The sequence below is a fragment of the Pelobates fuscus genome, chromosome 7, assembly GCF_036172605.1.
Source record: "Pelobates fuscus isolate aPelFus1 chromosome 7, aPelFus1.pri, whole genome shotgun sequence".
NCBI classification, from domain to species: Eukaryota; Metazoa; Chordata; class Amphibia; order Anura; family Pelobatidae; genus Pelobates; species Pelobates fuscus.
In genome coordinates this window covers 202,310,330-202,326,834 of record NC_086323.1, presented here as the reverse complement: position 1 = coordinate 202,326,834, position 16,505 = coordinate 202,310,330, and the positions used below count along the sequence as shown (strand labels likewise).

Here is a 16,505-nt window from a genome sequence, read left to right as displayed (position 1 = left end):
CCAGGGAGCCCCCCGTGGCAGATACGTCCTCCTGGGGGCCCCCCGGCCATGTGAGAGTGAGGTCTTTGCGAGGACCTCACAATCACATGGCTGGGTTAGCTGCCTGGTGCATTGCCAGCAGGGGGACTGCCTGTAATGACAGTTAGTCCCCCTGCTGGCTGGAAATAAAATTAAATAAAGTTAATAAGTGTAAAAAAAAAATATATATATAAATATATATATATATATATATATACTTAGATCATATATCTAATTTATATATATATATATATATATATATATATATATATATATATATATATATATATATATATATATATATATATATATGATCTAAGTCTATATATACACACACATACACTGTCTAGGTGTATTTTACTATTAATATATATCTAATTATATATATATATATATTAATATCAAATTACACGTAGACTGATACTGATTAAATAAATATATATATATATATAATTATTGTTATATATATATATTTATATATTATTTAAAAAAAAAAGGTAAATACGTTAAAAAATAAAATTTAAAAAATAATTAAAAATAAATATATAGATGTTATTTTCTAACTTTATTGCGATATTTATATATATATATATATATATATTTCTATCAAAATACACGTAGAACGAAATAATATATATATCTATATACATAAATATATACGTATATATCACTATATATCTACCTGTATATAAATACAAATATTTTAAAAAAATTATATATATATATATATATATATATATATATATACATATATATACACATGCGTATATATATATATATATATATATATATATATATATACCGGTACATATATTAATTCTACATATATATTTATGTAATATTTTTACATAATCAGGTATCTTATTTAATTACAATTAGCGGGACCTGCCTGACAACCCATGCCGAAAGTAACCTGTACATGGGGGGTACTGTTCTACTCGGGAGACTTCGCTGAACACAAATATTAGTGTTTCAAAACAGTAAAATGTATTACAACGATGATATTGCCAGTAAAAGTGGTTTTTTGCATTTTTTACGCACAAACAGTACTTACACGGACGATATTATTGCTGCAATACTTTTTACTGTTTTTAACACAAATAGTTGTGTTCAGCTAAGTCTTCCGAGTACAACAGTGCCCCTCATGTACAGGTTTTATTGTGTTTTCAAAAGTTACAGCGTCAAATATAAGGCTTGTGTTTCATTTTTTTCACATTAAAATTCGCCAGATTGGTTATGTTGCCTTTGAGACCCTATGGTAGCCCAAGAATGAAAATTACCCCTATGATGGCATACCATTTGCAATAGTAGACAACCCAAGGTATTGCTAACGGGGTATGTCTAGTCTTTTTTAGTAGCCACTTAGTCACAAAAACTGGCAAAAATTTGAGTTTTTTGCATTTTTCACACACAAACAAATACTAACGCTAACTTTGGCCAGTGTTTGTGACCAAATGGCTACTAAAAAAGACTGGACATACCCCATTTGCAATACCTTGGGTTGTCTACTATTGCAAATGGTATGCCATTATGGGTGTAAATCTTATTCTTATACTATACAGTCCCAAAGGCAACGTAACCAAACTGGCGAATTTCAATTTCAAATGGAGCATGCTATATTTGACCCTGTAACTTCCCAAAACACCATAAAACCTGTACGTAGGGGGTACTGTTTTACACGTGATACTTTGCTGAATACAAATATGTGTATTTTATTGCAGTAAAAGCAAACGGTATTATGACATTGACAGTTAGAACTAATAAAATAACAAAATTTCTTATTTTCTCCCATTTTTTTTCATATTAAATTATGTTTCATAGCTAAATATTTGATATTAAATGAAAACCCGGTTTCCCCTGAATAAAATGATATATAATAAGGGGGGGGGTACATTTAATATGAAAGAGGTGAATTACGGTTCGACAGACAGCGCAAATGCCAGGTTTTGTTTACGTTTTGTTTTGTTCACAACGTGTACATTTGGCTCAGTCCTTAAGGGTTAATAAAGTCCACTGTTTAGAAAATATACCCCCAATGACATCCCGTGATGAGCGTTGAATCAATGCTTTCCTATGGGGAAAAAGTCAGAAGCTGGATGTCCTCATGCAGAGCGTGACTACTTCTGTAACGGACCGTTTCAGCATAAAAGGGAATAAAATCCGTTTAGGCGATAATCCCCTTTTTGAGAGACAGGCACAGCTACTGCAGAACACCAAACTCCCGAACTGGATACAAGATAACACTCCGAACTGGAACAGCTGAACAAGAAAAGCATACAATCCGCTTACACTCCTGGCAGTCAGCTTACAATCCAATTCCCCCCAAGAACGAGACTACACTTCATTTTGAGGGTTAAACAGGAACTCAGGACTGGCTCATCCAGCCTGGCTTTTATTTCCAACTCACACATACAGGCCACACCCAGGGGGAGGCATAAAAGAACCAATGACATAGATGTTACATCCCACACATCCCCTCCCCTTAGTGTGACACATAATCCCATTATGCATACAGTTTAAAATATACTTTTACACAACTTTCATAACTTTAAAACCATACATCACATTCACATAAAAAATACATATCCACAATCAATCCATTCAGGGGAACAACATATTAAAAAATGGCATGGATCAGACCAGGGGTTCAAAAGTTAGTAAAGTATCTTTTAAAACCCCTAGCTTTCCAGCTTCCTTCTCTGTGCTGGAGAAGTAATCCAATTACCTCCCAGCACAGAGACAGACTCCATTAACCACATGGTTACAGAAAGACATAAAAACACTTTAAAATACAGAAAGTTACTTTTTATCCATAACACACAGACATTTCACATATCCCCAGATAGCTGGGATCTGAGCGCACAAAACTACTGAATAGCGCGCAGATCCTATTCACACAGTACAATTGCCATGGAGCTAAAGTCTTTCCCATAGTCTTTCATTATATGAATAGGCTCCATGGTATAGCTATCTGGGGTATCACATTCCCATAAAGTCTGGTCCATAGTCCAAAGGCAGCAGGCGGGCAACCAGGCTTCTCCAGTTCACAGTGGCGAAGTTGGTTTCGCCACAATTCTCCCCTTTACCAATTAGACTAACAGGGTATCTGACCTCCTGCCGGTCAGTGCCCTGGTTAGTCCAGCAACCCACCCACAAAACAGAAACAGCAGTACAGCCCACCCACAATAACTGGTTACTACACCTGGGTAGGGGAGAACTTTGTCCAGGTCCAGGTGTCTCACCACGGCTGTGTAGGGGACTGGTAGTCTGCCCTGGTGGGTTGCTGAGTGGGCAGAGACCAGCGGTACTCTGCCCTGGTGCCAGTACTACCGCGGAAGTAGCCTGGTTGGAGCCTGGTTGTGGGAGGGAGAGACCAACTGTCTCCCCTCTGGCTATACTGCTCTGTGGCTGGGGGACAGGACCGACCGTCCCTACCCCTTGGGCTGTAAGTGCAGAGACTACGGTCCCATCTGCACAGTTGTGGGGCTTAACATCTCCCCTTGGTGGGTTAGGCTGCCGCTGGAGAGAGGGTGTAACAAGCTCCTCCCTCTGGACGGTAAACTGCCGCTGGGGAGAGAGGTTAGCAGCCTCCTCTCCCTGCCACTCTCTCTGCTGGTGGAAAGGGAGACCAGCTGTCTCCCCTTTCATTCTCTTGTCCTGCTGCTGGGGTGCGAGACTGACGGTCTCTGCTCCCTGCAGGACACACTGCCGCTGGGGAGGAAGGACGGCACCTTCAGCTCCCTGGGGTACACACTGCCGCTGGGGAGGAAGGACGGCACCTTCTGCTCCCTGGGGTACACACTGCCGCTGGGGAGGAAGGACGGCACCTTCTGCTCCCTGGGGTACACACTGCCACTGGGGAGGAAGGACGGCACCTTCGACTCCCTGGGTTACACACTGCCGCTGGGGAGGACGGACGACACCATCAGCTCCCTGGGGTACACACTGCCGCTGGGGAGGAAGGACGATACCTTCTGCTCCCTGGGACACACACTGCCGCTGGGGAGGACGGACGACACCATCAGCTCCCTGGGGTACACACTGCCGCTGGGGAGGAAGGACGATACCTTCTGCTCCCTGGAACACACACTGCTGCTGGGGAGGACGGACAACACCATCAGCTCCCTGGGGTACACACTGCCGCTGGGGAGGAAGGACGATACCTTCTGCTCCCTGGGACACACACTGCCGCTGGGGAGGACGGACGACACCATCAGCTCCCTGGGTTACACACTGCCGCTGGGGAGGATGGACGACACCATCAGCTCCCTGGGGTACACACTGCCGCTGGGGACGAAGGACTGCACCTTCTGCTCCCTTGGTTACACACTGCCGCTGGGAAGGATGGACGACACCATCAGCTCCCTGGGGTACACACTGCTGCTGGGGAGGAATGACGGCACCTTCTGCTCCCTGGGCTACACACTGCCGCTGGGGAGGATGGACGACACCATCAGCTCCCTGGGTTACAAACTGCCGCTGGGGAGGATGGACAACACCATCAGCTCCCTGGGGTACACACTGCCGCTGGGGAGGAAGGACTGCACCTTCTGCTCCCTGGGACACACACTGCCGCTGGGGATCTGGGCCGACTGCCCAGCATCCCTGTAGGGCCGGTAGAGAGACCTCGGTCCCATCTCCACCTGCCTGCTGGGGGCCTTTCCAGTACCACTCCATGCAGTCCTCTACTTTGGGTTTCTCTGGTTTGTGTTGGAGGAGGATATCGGCTACCTCATCTCCTTGACCATGTCTCACCATTAACAGGATGAAATCGTACCCAAGATCACGTGACCTCTGGTTCTCTTGAAGCAGTTGCTGCACAGCTGCATCAACAATCTCCTTCCGGGGATTCGGGCCATATTTGGCTATTCTTCTCAGTACTTCAGTATCAAAATCTACGCCTTCATATTGATAGAACATGACTGCTGGTGGGGACGCTGTACGGGTACTGGCGTTGCCTTCACTTTGTAAATCCAGGGGATGGTGTTACCTGTAGCTGTCCTTCTGGTTGTAGGAACGATCCCGCCGCTTGCCACCAATTGTAACAGACCGTTTCAGCATAAAAGGGAATAAAATCCGTTTAGGCGATAATCCCCTTTTTGAGAGACAGGCACAGCTACTGCAGAACACCAAACTCCCGAACTGGATACAAGATAACACTCCGAACTGGAACAGCTGAACAAGAAAAGCATACAATCCGCTTACACTCCTGGCAGTCAGCTTACAATCCAATTCCCCCCAAGAACGAGACTACACTTCATTTTGAGGGTTAAACAGGAACTCAGGACTGGCTCATCCAGCCTGGCTTTTATTTCCAACTCACACATACAGGCCACACCCAGGGGGAGGCATAAAAGAACCAATGACATAGATGTTACATCCCACACATCCCCTCCCCTTAGTGTGACACATAATCCCATTATGCATACAGTTTAAAATATACTTTTACACAACTTTCATAACTTTAAAACCATACATCACATTCACATAAAAAATACATATCCACAATCAATCCATTCAGGGGAACAACATATTAAAAAATGGCATGGATCAGACCAGGGGTTCAAAAGTTAGTAAAGTATCTTTTAAAACCCCTAGCTTTCCAGCTTCCTTCTCTGTGCTGGAGAAGTAATCCAATTACCTCCCAGCACAGAGACAGACTCCATTAACCACATGGTTACAGAAAGACATAAAAACACTTTAAAATACAGAAAGTTACTTTTTATCCATAACACACAGACATTTCACATATCCCCAGATAGCTGGGATCTGAGCGCACAAAACTACTGAATAGCGCGCAGATCCTATTCACACAGTACAATTGCCATGGAGCTAAAGTCTTTCCCATAGTCTTTCATTATATGAATAGGCTCCATGGTATAGCTATCTGGGGTATCACATTCCCATAAAGTCTGGTCCATAGTCCAAAGGCAGCAGGCGGGCAACCAGGCTTCTCCAGTTCACAGTGGCGAAGTTGGTTTCGCCACAACTTCCAGTGCCAGTTACTGGACCAAAGGTCCGTTAGGATCCCAGAAGCGCCTTTAACGGCTGTCTGGGAGAGAGTCACTGGAGGCAGACTTTGTGCTGCAATGCAAACATTGCAGTTTCTCTAGTACTCTGGCACTAAGGGCAACATGGACACTACACCCAGACCACTTTAATGTCCCTTAGTGTCCCTTTAATTATGTATAATTGCACCACCCTCACACCACTGTGTACAAATAATTAATGATCAAAACAACTTCACTTTTAAATAGATGCAGCTTCCCAAGGGGCCTTCCCAAATAGCCTGTCTTATCAACAGAAAAGATATAAAAGAATGTATAAAAGAAGATATAACCATAGATAGTGAAATATTGTTACAATTTGACACAGTTTGCACTCCTTAGGATGCACTCACATGAATGAGAACGCCTCAAGGTGCCTTGCCTTTGATGGATTGTGGGGTTCTGAGAATGGGTTCCATAATTGCAAGATCCAATTTGTGTTATCAAAAAGTTATTTTATTGTGCAACAGTAGAACATTAAATAAAATACCCCAAAAATGAAATATAATATATATTTTTTTTTAATTCTTTATTTGTGATGTGCAGAAAATAAACAGGTACATAGAGGTGGCCACGATAGCCGATGCAGACCTCTAGCATGTGTACATATAAAACAATGTCGTGGCACACAAATTAAAATAACATTAATAGCTGCACAGTTTTCGTTGGTGGTAAGCATTTGAAACTAGTCAGTGATTAGTTATAAAATATAGTTAAACAGTTTAAACATAGTAGACAAATCAGTGGTTATTTATAATATATGATTGCGATTATGTTGGTGTGCATGTATACAGGTGAGTTTCGATTTATGTCAGCGGGTAATGCCTTTCTATAAGGAGGCACTGAAGGTGGACCTTTTCTCTGCCGCCACATGGGTGAACCATTGATGAACTTATATGGTGCTCTATACGGGGGGCAACCCTTGTAGCTGAAGGCTTATATCTGGTATCAGCTGCCCTGTGCCAGGGACGAAGTAACAGATAGTGCTAATTTGCAATCTGCATAAGAAAGCCACTAAGTGGACCCTATAACGTTCCACGACTGCCAGGAGGCTCAGCAGAGCCTGGTTCCACAGGCATAGTGACTTATAAAATATATGCCGTCCTAGGTATATTAATGGTAGATAATCATTATTAAAGCCCCTTCTGCAGTTATGTGGAACGTATTTGGTCACGTATTATGGGCGCTTAGTGCAGGAGGGTTAGGGAGACCCATTCTATGCCAACCTCAGCCACTGGCACCAAAGCGTCTTTCAAGATTAAGAGTTAGATGTTTTACGTGCTACCTAGATTCCCAGGTAAGTGAGGGGATATGATCTACGCTAGTGTGCATCGCATCATGCCCTGTAGTATATGCAGTCTTTTGGGGGGAAACTGGCGATTATGCTGATGTGTGTCTGTACATATGGGATTTGTTCCATATTATCTGGTAGTGCCTTTCTGGGGGGAGGCACTTAAGGTGGACCTTGTCTCTGCTGCAGCTTGGGTGATCAAGTAAGATGCCCATAATTCTTCTATACGGGGTACAACCCTTAATGCTGCCGACATATATCAGGTAGGGGCTGCTCTGGGTCCGAAAATGGAGCAACAGACATTACTAATTTACATTCTGCATAAGAGAGTATGAGCAAATCCTGCTTCATATCAAGACTATTAGGAAGCAAAACAAAACCTGGGTCTATATGCTTAGTGGTGTTTAAAGTGTATGCTATCTAAGACATTATATAATAATTAATGAAATATAATATTAATAGTCCTATGCGTTTCTGCAACTTCAAGGGATTCAATGCTTTTCTAAGGGGGAAAAAATTGACGTTGGGGGTCCTCATGCAGAGCGTGAGGACGTCCAGCGTCAGATAATGGACCAAAGGTCCGTTTCGAAACCAGAAGTCTCTCTAGTGCAGGGCTGTCCAACCTGCAGCCCCCCCAGATGTGGCTGAACTATAACTCCCATGACTCCCTGGCTATCTGTTTAGTTGAAAGAATCATGGGAGTTGTAGTTCAGCAACATTTGCGGGGCCGGAGGTTGGACAGGCCTGCTCTAGTGGCTGTCTGGTAGACAGTCACTAGAGGAGGTTTAACCCTCAGAGGTAATTATTGCAGTTTCTCAGAAACTGCAATAATTACCACTGTAGGGTTAAGGGACATGGGACATTGCCCCAGATCACTTCAATGAGCTGAAGTGGTCTGGGTGCCTACAGTGTCCCTTTAAGTAGCCTTCTTCAGGGCTTTAAATAATAAAACAAATCAAAGTAAAAGCCAATACAGAGAAAACATGCAACCTATACATTTATTTACATTTTTTTTTCATTGAGCGTATATCTAAATAGAGCTTGTAAAACCTGCAGATATATTGTCTGCATCTTTACAAGCCATCCCCTTCTAACCCCGCTCAGACTTTCTGTGGCTGTCCAATCACAGAGTTCCCAATGCAGCTCAATGAGAAGTCTTTGCAAGGCAGCTGCTCTGAGCAATGGCTGCCTCTTGAGTTTTGCTCCCCTTAGCTAACCAAACCAGGAAGTGACAGGTGACCGGTTGTCTGATTGACAGCCCCAGGATGTAACAAGGTTTAGTTATAATAGTGACAATTTCTATTGAAATCTGCATTTTTGGTAAATTGAAAAAAGACACAGCAATCTAAAGTATTGAAAGGTATTTAGGTATTGAAAGTTTTTGTTTTATTATTTTCTACAGTGATTTTTTTCACAATGTATTTCCAAATTCTTTTGATTCTTTAGAACCTACAAGAGTGTCTCTGCTGCCGGAGAACCCCTGGGTAAAGCGCTCACACAGCATTACATTAACCTGCTATACCCAATGTGACGTGCGACTCCTTCATAGTTTGAGAATCTCTTGGTGGAAGAATGGATTGGAGATGACGGAGAGCACTAACAGGTCATTTAGTTATGGAAATCTATTGATCTAGTTTCATAATGACATACATACATAAGGTGGAGCTTCTAAAATGGGTATTTGGTATATATCTGTGGATACAAAATACGAAACAATAGTGCAATATAGTCTGAGCAAGTTAAATATATCCTATGAACAAGAGGGATATTACTCAAAAGCCTAGCGCCATAGATCTCATATGACTCTAACGGTAAGCGCCTGAGGACTTTAATAGGATGTCCAAATCCTCCTTCCAGTATTTCTCACACTGCTTGACCTCAGGGTATTCAGTGTCTCCCCACACTCCTCGAATTTGGAAGTGTATACACGTGAAGCCAAAGGTTTGTCTGCAAAAGGTGCTTTATTTTGTATCAATAAAAACTTTCACAAAGGTAAAACTTTAAAAAGAAATAAATGTACCAGATCAATATCTCTGGATATATACCAAATACCCATGACAGACGCACAGTCGGATTTGCCGGCATATGCGCTAACCTTACCCCAAGCCCCATTAAAACACGGACACCGGTTATACTGTTGGAAATAATTAGTCCACAGCTTTATTAAATTATTCATAAAATAATTAAGGAATAACAAATGGGGTCATTGCCAACAAATCTTATTAAAGTTAAGATTCCCCCATATACATAACATACCCCTAGCAATGACCCCACAATAATAACAATAGATAACAATCTAAAAACATGTTAATACAGAAACTGGCCGTCCAATATGACCACATTTCCACCAGGTTAAATTGTAGGGGTGTACCGAGACACCGCTACCCACCATATCGATTGTAGGGGTGTACCAAGACACCGCTACCCACCATATCCATTGTAGGGGTGTACCAAGACACCGCTACCCACCATATCCATTGTAGGGGTGTACCAAGACACCGCTACCCATCAGTTCTAGTGTAGGGTGTACCAAGACACCACCACACCCCCAGGTTCGGAGCCACCGACGGGCTCGAACCTACCAACCACGTGCAACACTGCCCAATCCACACTAAACCTCAGGATGCCCACTTTCTCCTCCATCTACCCTCCGATTTAACCAGGCCATTCCCCGCTGCTGTGAAAAAACGGGAAATCAACTAACCTAACCAAATACAGGGATGGTGGGAGGGCCAACTGACAGGTAAGCTTAGGTTCAGTTAAAATGGCCACTTCATATAATGGCTTGTGTAAATATTCCCCTTATGGCTCCGCCCTACCCAGCATGCTAGCTGTCACTAACTTCCTGTGGTTGCTATGCCTACCTCCTGGCTCTGTCAAGGCCTATTCCTCTTAGCTGCGCTGATCCATGGGCTACATTTTAGAAGCTCCACCTTTTGTATGTATGTTGTTTGTATTTTGTAAAAGTGGTTTAGGGGATACCACTTAAAGGTGTTTTTGAGCTTCTTATCACCACTTATTCTCCTCCATATTGTGCATCTATTTGTTGATTTAGTTTTATAATGACTGAATAAATTTAAGCAAAATATCTCTGGGATCACTCTGAATCTGTTAGTTCTTTGTTTCTCAAGCTTGCAGTAGCATATCGCTAAATGTTGTTGTAACGGATCACCTGGCACCCCGACTGGGTACCTCCGTTAATGGATGCTCCTAGCGCTTCCTGAGGACTCCAAGCACTCTGGCAGACACCACAATCACCGAATCTGAGAAGCATATGAATGCTCTCAAGCCTCTGAATGCTGTAGACAGTTGAATAGGAACCATACGAATAGGCTTGCACTCCTAGCAGTCAACTGGAACAGCATGCAATAAATCCTCCCCCAATAATGAGACGACACTTCACTTTGAGGGTTAAACAGGAACTCTCTGGCTGCTAGCTTGCAGCCCTTTTTATTAGGTGCTCCCATGAAGGGGAGGGACACACACAGTAACGTACATTAACCAATCACACAATAGTTACATCCCACACATAGCCCTCCCCTCTACCTGTAAACTAATTATCTGTACACACAGGAAAATACAATTATCATAGGTAGGGAAAATACAGTTTTTACACAACATTCATAACTCCCAAAATATACATCACATTCGCATAAAAATACATATTCACAATCAATCCATTCAGGGGAACAACATACTCAAAAATACGAATTGGACCAGGGGTTCAAAAGTTAGTACCAATGTGCATTTGACCTTCTGGAAGCATGGTTTTACAGGGCCCTCTATCTTGGAGACAATGGGGGGAAGTAATCCAATTATCTAGGACTAGAGGCAGACTCCATTAACCACATGGTTGCAAAACGACATAAAACACTTTAAAATACATAAAGTCACATTTTACACATAACACACAGACATTTCACATATCCCCAGATAGGTGGGATCTGGGCGCACAAAACTACCGAATAGCGCGCAGATCCTATTCACACAGTACAATTGCCATGGAGCTAAAGTCTTTCCCATAGTCTTTCATTATATGAATAGGCTCCATGGTATAGCTATCTGGGGTATCACATTCCCATAAAGTCTGGTCCATAGTCCAAAGGCAAGAGGCGGGCAATCAGCCCCCTCCAAGGACACGTGGCGAGGTCGGTTTCGCCACAATCCCAAAAAGTCCCAATATTTCCATCGATGATTTTAAAAGGGCCAGTAGCAGCAATATAAAGTACAATATGCCCCAAATAACCCAGGGGCCATAGTCAGCAGGTAGGAGGCTAGCAAACAGGCTTCTCCAGGGCCTAGTGGCGAGGTTGGTTTCGCCACATTTCTCCCCTTTTCCAAACAGACTAACAGGGTACCTGACCTCTTGCCGGTCAGTGCCCTTGTTAGTCCAGCAGCCCACCCACAAGACAGAAACAGCAGTACAGCCCACCCGCAATAAATGGTTACTACACCTGGGTAAGGGAGAATCTTGTCCATGTCCAGGTGCCTTACCACAGCTGTGTGGGGGACTGGTAGGCTGCCTTGGTGGGTTGCTGAGGGGGCAGAGACCAGCGGTACTCTGTCCTGGTGCCAGCACTACCACGGGAGTAGTCTGGTTCGAGCCTGGTTGCTGGAGACCGACTGTCTCCTCTTTAGCTGCACAGCTCTGCTGCTGGAGACAGACTGTCTCCCCTTTGAATACATAGCTCCGCTGTTGGAGGGGGAGACCGACTGTCTCCCCTTTGGCTAAGCAGCCTTGTTGCTGGGGGACAGGACTGACTGTCCTTACCCCCTGTGCTGTAGGTGCAGAGACCACAGTCCCATCTGCACAGTTGTGGGGCTTACAGTCTCCCCCTGGTACATTAAGCTGCCGCTGGGGAGAGGTGGTAACCAGCTCCTCTCCCATTAGAACACTCTGCCGCTGGGGAGAGGTGGTAACAATCTCCTCTCCCATGCATACTTTCAGTCTTTGTGGAGGGAGACCGACTGTCTCTCCTCCCAATGCAGTGTCCTGCTGCTGGGGAAAGGAGACTGGGCTCTCTATTCCCTGCTGGACACTCTGCCGCTGGGGAAAGGAGACTGGGCTCTCTATTCCCAAAAAATCACGCTGCTGCTGGGGGGTAGGACCAACTACCTCTGCCCCCTGTAACTCAGCCTGCCGCTGGGGAGGGAGGACGCTGCTCTCCTCTCCCTGCACTTCACACTGCCTTCCCGGCATATCACTCTGCTGCTGGGGGGTAGGACCAACTACCTCTGTCCCCTGTAACTCAGCCTGCCGCTGGGGAATGGAGACTGGGCTCCCAATTCCCTGCAATTCACACTGCCGCTGGGGAATGGAGACTAGGCTCCCAATTCCCAACAAATCACACTGCCGCTGGGGAGGGAGGACGGCCCCTTCAGCTCTCTGTAACTTGGGCGCAGAGACCACGGTCCCATCTGCGCTGGTGTGGGGCTTACTGTCTCCCCTTGGTGTGCTAAGCTGCTGCTGGGGAGAGGGGGTAACAAACTCTTCTCCCTTACACACCTTCAGCCGCTGGGGAGAGGGGATAACAGGCTCCCCTCCCTGCACCGTAGACTGCCGCTGGGGAGCAAGAACGGCACCTTCAGCTCCCTGTAACGCACACTGCCGCTGGGGATCTGGGCCGACTGCCCAGCATCCCTGTAGGGCCGGTAGAGAGACCGCAGTCCCATCTCCACCTGCCATCTGTGGGTCTTCCCAGGACCAATCCGTGAGGCCCCTCAGCATTTGTGAGTAAGGGCCACCTGCTTCCCCACCTGGCAACTCTGGCTGCTGCTGGGGATCTGGGCCGGCTGACCAGCATCCCGGTGGCCCGGTGGAGAGACCTTGGTCCCATCTCTACCTGCCTGTTGTGGTTCCTCACAGGACCAGTCTATGAGGACCCCCACTTCGGGTTCCTCCCGCCGCCTCAGGGAAAGACGGCTAACCTCCTCGGATGCAGCCTCTACTCGGCTGCTGTAACGCTCCTGCTGCTGAGCATACTTCCTCTCTTTCGCCAACCGGAATTCTCGGTCCAGCCTTGTGTTTCGCTAGGCCATGACCTGGTTCCAGATCACCCGGTGTGTCTCCATGGGTATATCATCCCCATACTCGGCCACTCGCTGCCTCACCTCGGCCAGCCAATCTTCTCCAGAGCCAGAACCTTCCATACTAGTCTGCTCCCAGGGGCGCTGCACGAGTGCTAGCGTTGCCCTCAATTTGTAAATCCAAACAGTGTCTCTGAGCTGCTTTACCTCGCACTAGGACGCCATCCCACCACTGCCACCAATGTAACGGATCACCTGGCACCCCGACTGGGTACCTCCGTTAATGGATGCTCCTAGCGCTTCCTGAGGACTCCAAGCACTCTGGCAGACACCACAATCACCGAATCTGAGAAGCATATGAATGCTCTCAAGCCTCTGAATGCTGTAGACAGTTGAATAGGAACCATACGAATAGGCTTGCACTCCTAGCAGTCAACTGGAACAGCATGCAATACATCCTCCCCCAATAATGAGACGACACTTCACTTTGAGGGTTAAACAGGAACTCTCTGGCTGCTAGCTTGCAGCCCTTTTTATTAGGTGCTCCCATGAAGGGGAGGGACACACACAGTAACGTACATTAACCAATCACACAATAGTTACATCCCACACATAGCCCTCCCCTCTACCTGTAAACTAATTATCTGTACACACAGGAAAATACAATTATCATAGGTAGGGAAAATACAGTTTTTACACAACATTCATAACTCCCAAAATATACATCACATTCGCATAAAAATACATATTCACAATCAATCCATTCAGGGGAACAACATACTAAAAAATACGAATTGGACCAGGGGTTCAAAAGTTAGTACCAATGTGCATTTGACCTTCTGGAAGCATGGTTTTACAGGGCCCTCTATCTTGGAGACAATGGGGGGAAGTAATCCAATTATCTAGGACTAGAGGCAGACTCCATTAACCACATGGTTGCAAAACGACATAAAACACTTTAAAATACATAAAGTCACATTTTACACATAACACACAGACATTTCACATATCCCCAGATAGGTGGGATCTGGGCGCACAAAACTACCGAATAGCGCGCAGATCCTATTCACACAGTACAATTGCCATGGAGCTAAAGTCTTTCCCATAGTCTTTCATTATATGAATAGGCTCCATGGTATGGCTATCTGGGGTATCACATTCCCATAAAGTCTGGTCCATAGTCCAAAGGCAAGAGGCGGGCAATCAGCCCCCTCCAAGGACACGTGGCGAGGTCGGTTTCGCCACAATCCCAAAAAGTCCCAATATTTCCATCGATGATTTTAAAAGGGCCAGTAGCAGCAATATAAAGTACAATATGCCCCAAATAACCCAGGGGCCATAGTCAGCAGGTAGGAGGCTAGCAAACAGGCTTCTCCAGGGCCTAGTGGCAAGGTTGGTTTCGCCACAGTTGTTTTTTGTTTTTTTTAAAAAAGGCAATTTGTTTTTTTAGAATCTTTAAAAAATCTACAATTTTCAAAGTTACCTGGGGGGGGCAAAACGTCCCCAAAAGCAAAGAATGTTAGCCAAGAGATTATCGGGAAGGGTGAGGAAAAAATGCAAGGAAAGCAAAAAGGTGTATTAAAAAAAGAAACTGAAAACAAACTTCAAAGTGAACAAGAGGAAGTGGAAACAAAAAACTCAAATAAAAAGGGGGAAAAAAGTATAGAGGCAGGTTTATTCATTAAGGAAATACTCCAAGCACCATTACAGTGAACCAGTACAGTGATTTGAGGTTATGGTGGAAAGAGTGCCCACGCACCCCACACCCTTTTCCAAGGAATTAAACTGTTTTAGAATAGTTTGACTTCTTACTTAGGGGCAGCCGGGTTCCGCTCCCGCCTCCACTACTTCCTACAGATGCTCTCTATTTGGCGCTGCAAGACCAATCAGCTGATGCTCTAAGTCAATGAGCTTAGCTCTGGAGAACGAGTGGAAGCTTCATTTGAGGAGCTGTGCCTGGTGGACCTCCGTTAAGAAGTCAAAAATAGATTAATCCTTACAGTGAGGAGATCTTAGGGAACTCTTGGTACCATATCTATTACAGAGAGCTGTAGTGTTCCTTTAAACTTAAAATTTGGCAGCATTGTTAACGGAGTTGCTAAATGTAGTCCAATGCAGCCAAGTTGGGAAAAAAAAGCAGATTTAAAAAATATTTCCTGTTTAGATATTTTGGCAAAAATGGGCAAATGCCTTTCCAATTCTCCAATTCTCCAATACGGTCCTTGTATTGATTTCTTATGTATCTGACCTTGGCTTCCCTTATTGACTATTCGATCTCTTTATTTTTAACTTTCATAAGTAACTGAAAATCATATAACCCTTTGGACTAAAGCTCGTACTTCTAATTTGTTATACATTTCTTAAAAGAATGTATCATATACATATTCGTATCTAGTTAAACGGACACTTCCTCATATTCCATTACTCGGTGAGATGTAGAGGGTTGTAGATAGTACATAGTGGAGAACTGCTAGTACAAACCACTTTATTGGTCTCCATCCCTGTAGACTGTACCTGCAATCTGACAGCTTATCAATTCCTAATGTGACCTGGGAGGATGCGGGGTCGTATCGCTGTATTGGGCGCACCTCTATGGACAGTATGGAAGCGGAAACCAGACTGATTGTGCGAGGTAGGTGCATGTTTGTTTAAAAAAAAAAGTCTTGCAAAACCAATGGCGATACAGTCCATCTAAGAGGAACAGAATAAACCATGCAGGGTAGTAACGTAAGCACTAATGTGTCCTAATTGTGTATTAATAATCACATTTAAAGGTAGGTAGTATAGCATTCAAATAAAATACCGTTGGCTTCCACTGGAGGGTTCTTCAAGCCATTACCCTCACCATGACTCTGGGAGTAACATGTAACTCTATTAACTATTCCAGGGAAATTAGAATCGGAATATACCACATGAGCAGGCGTACGTACCTGGTTGTATGGTTTTTTAACTGAAAATCCATATAGGTTTTAGTAGTACCTGTAACCTGAATGGATAAAACAACGTATGAAATAATGGATATGGACATATACCAATCTTATCCTAATATGTGCAGTATGTTCAAGATAAAGAGTAAAGTACCATAACCTGAAAACGGCTAAACACCGTATGAATTAATGGTT

At 44.4% G+C, this 16,505-nt stretch overlaps 2 protein-coding genes across 5 annotated transcripts in view; one reads left to right on the top strand and one right to left on the bottom strand.

Moving 5' to 3' along the window:
• LOC134568454 (oocyte zinc finger protein XlCOF7.1-like) overlaps positions 1-16,505 on the bottom strand; it is a 322,479-nt gene that overhangs the window by 267,844 nt on the left and 38,130 nt on the right. The gene's annotated exons all lie outside the window — the stretch shown is intronic.
• Positions 1-16,505, top strand: part of CHL1 (cell adhesion molecule L1 like) — a 163,560-nt gene that overhangs the window by 118,502 nt on the left and 28,553 nt on the right. For all 4 annotated transcript variants that reach the window (XM_063427040.1, XM_063427041.1, XM_063427039.1 and 1 more), the window contains 2 exons: positions 8,803-8,959; positions 15,891-16,015. In XM_063427040.1, coding sequence (XP_063283110.1) covers positions 8,803-8,959; positions 15,891-16,015 — 282 coding nt within the window. The remainder of the gene's footprint in view (positions 1-8,802; positions 8,960-15,890; positions 16,016-16,505) is intronic.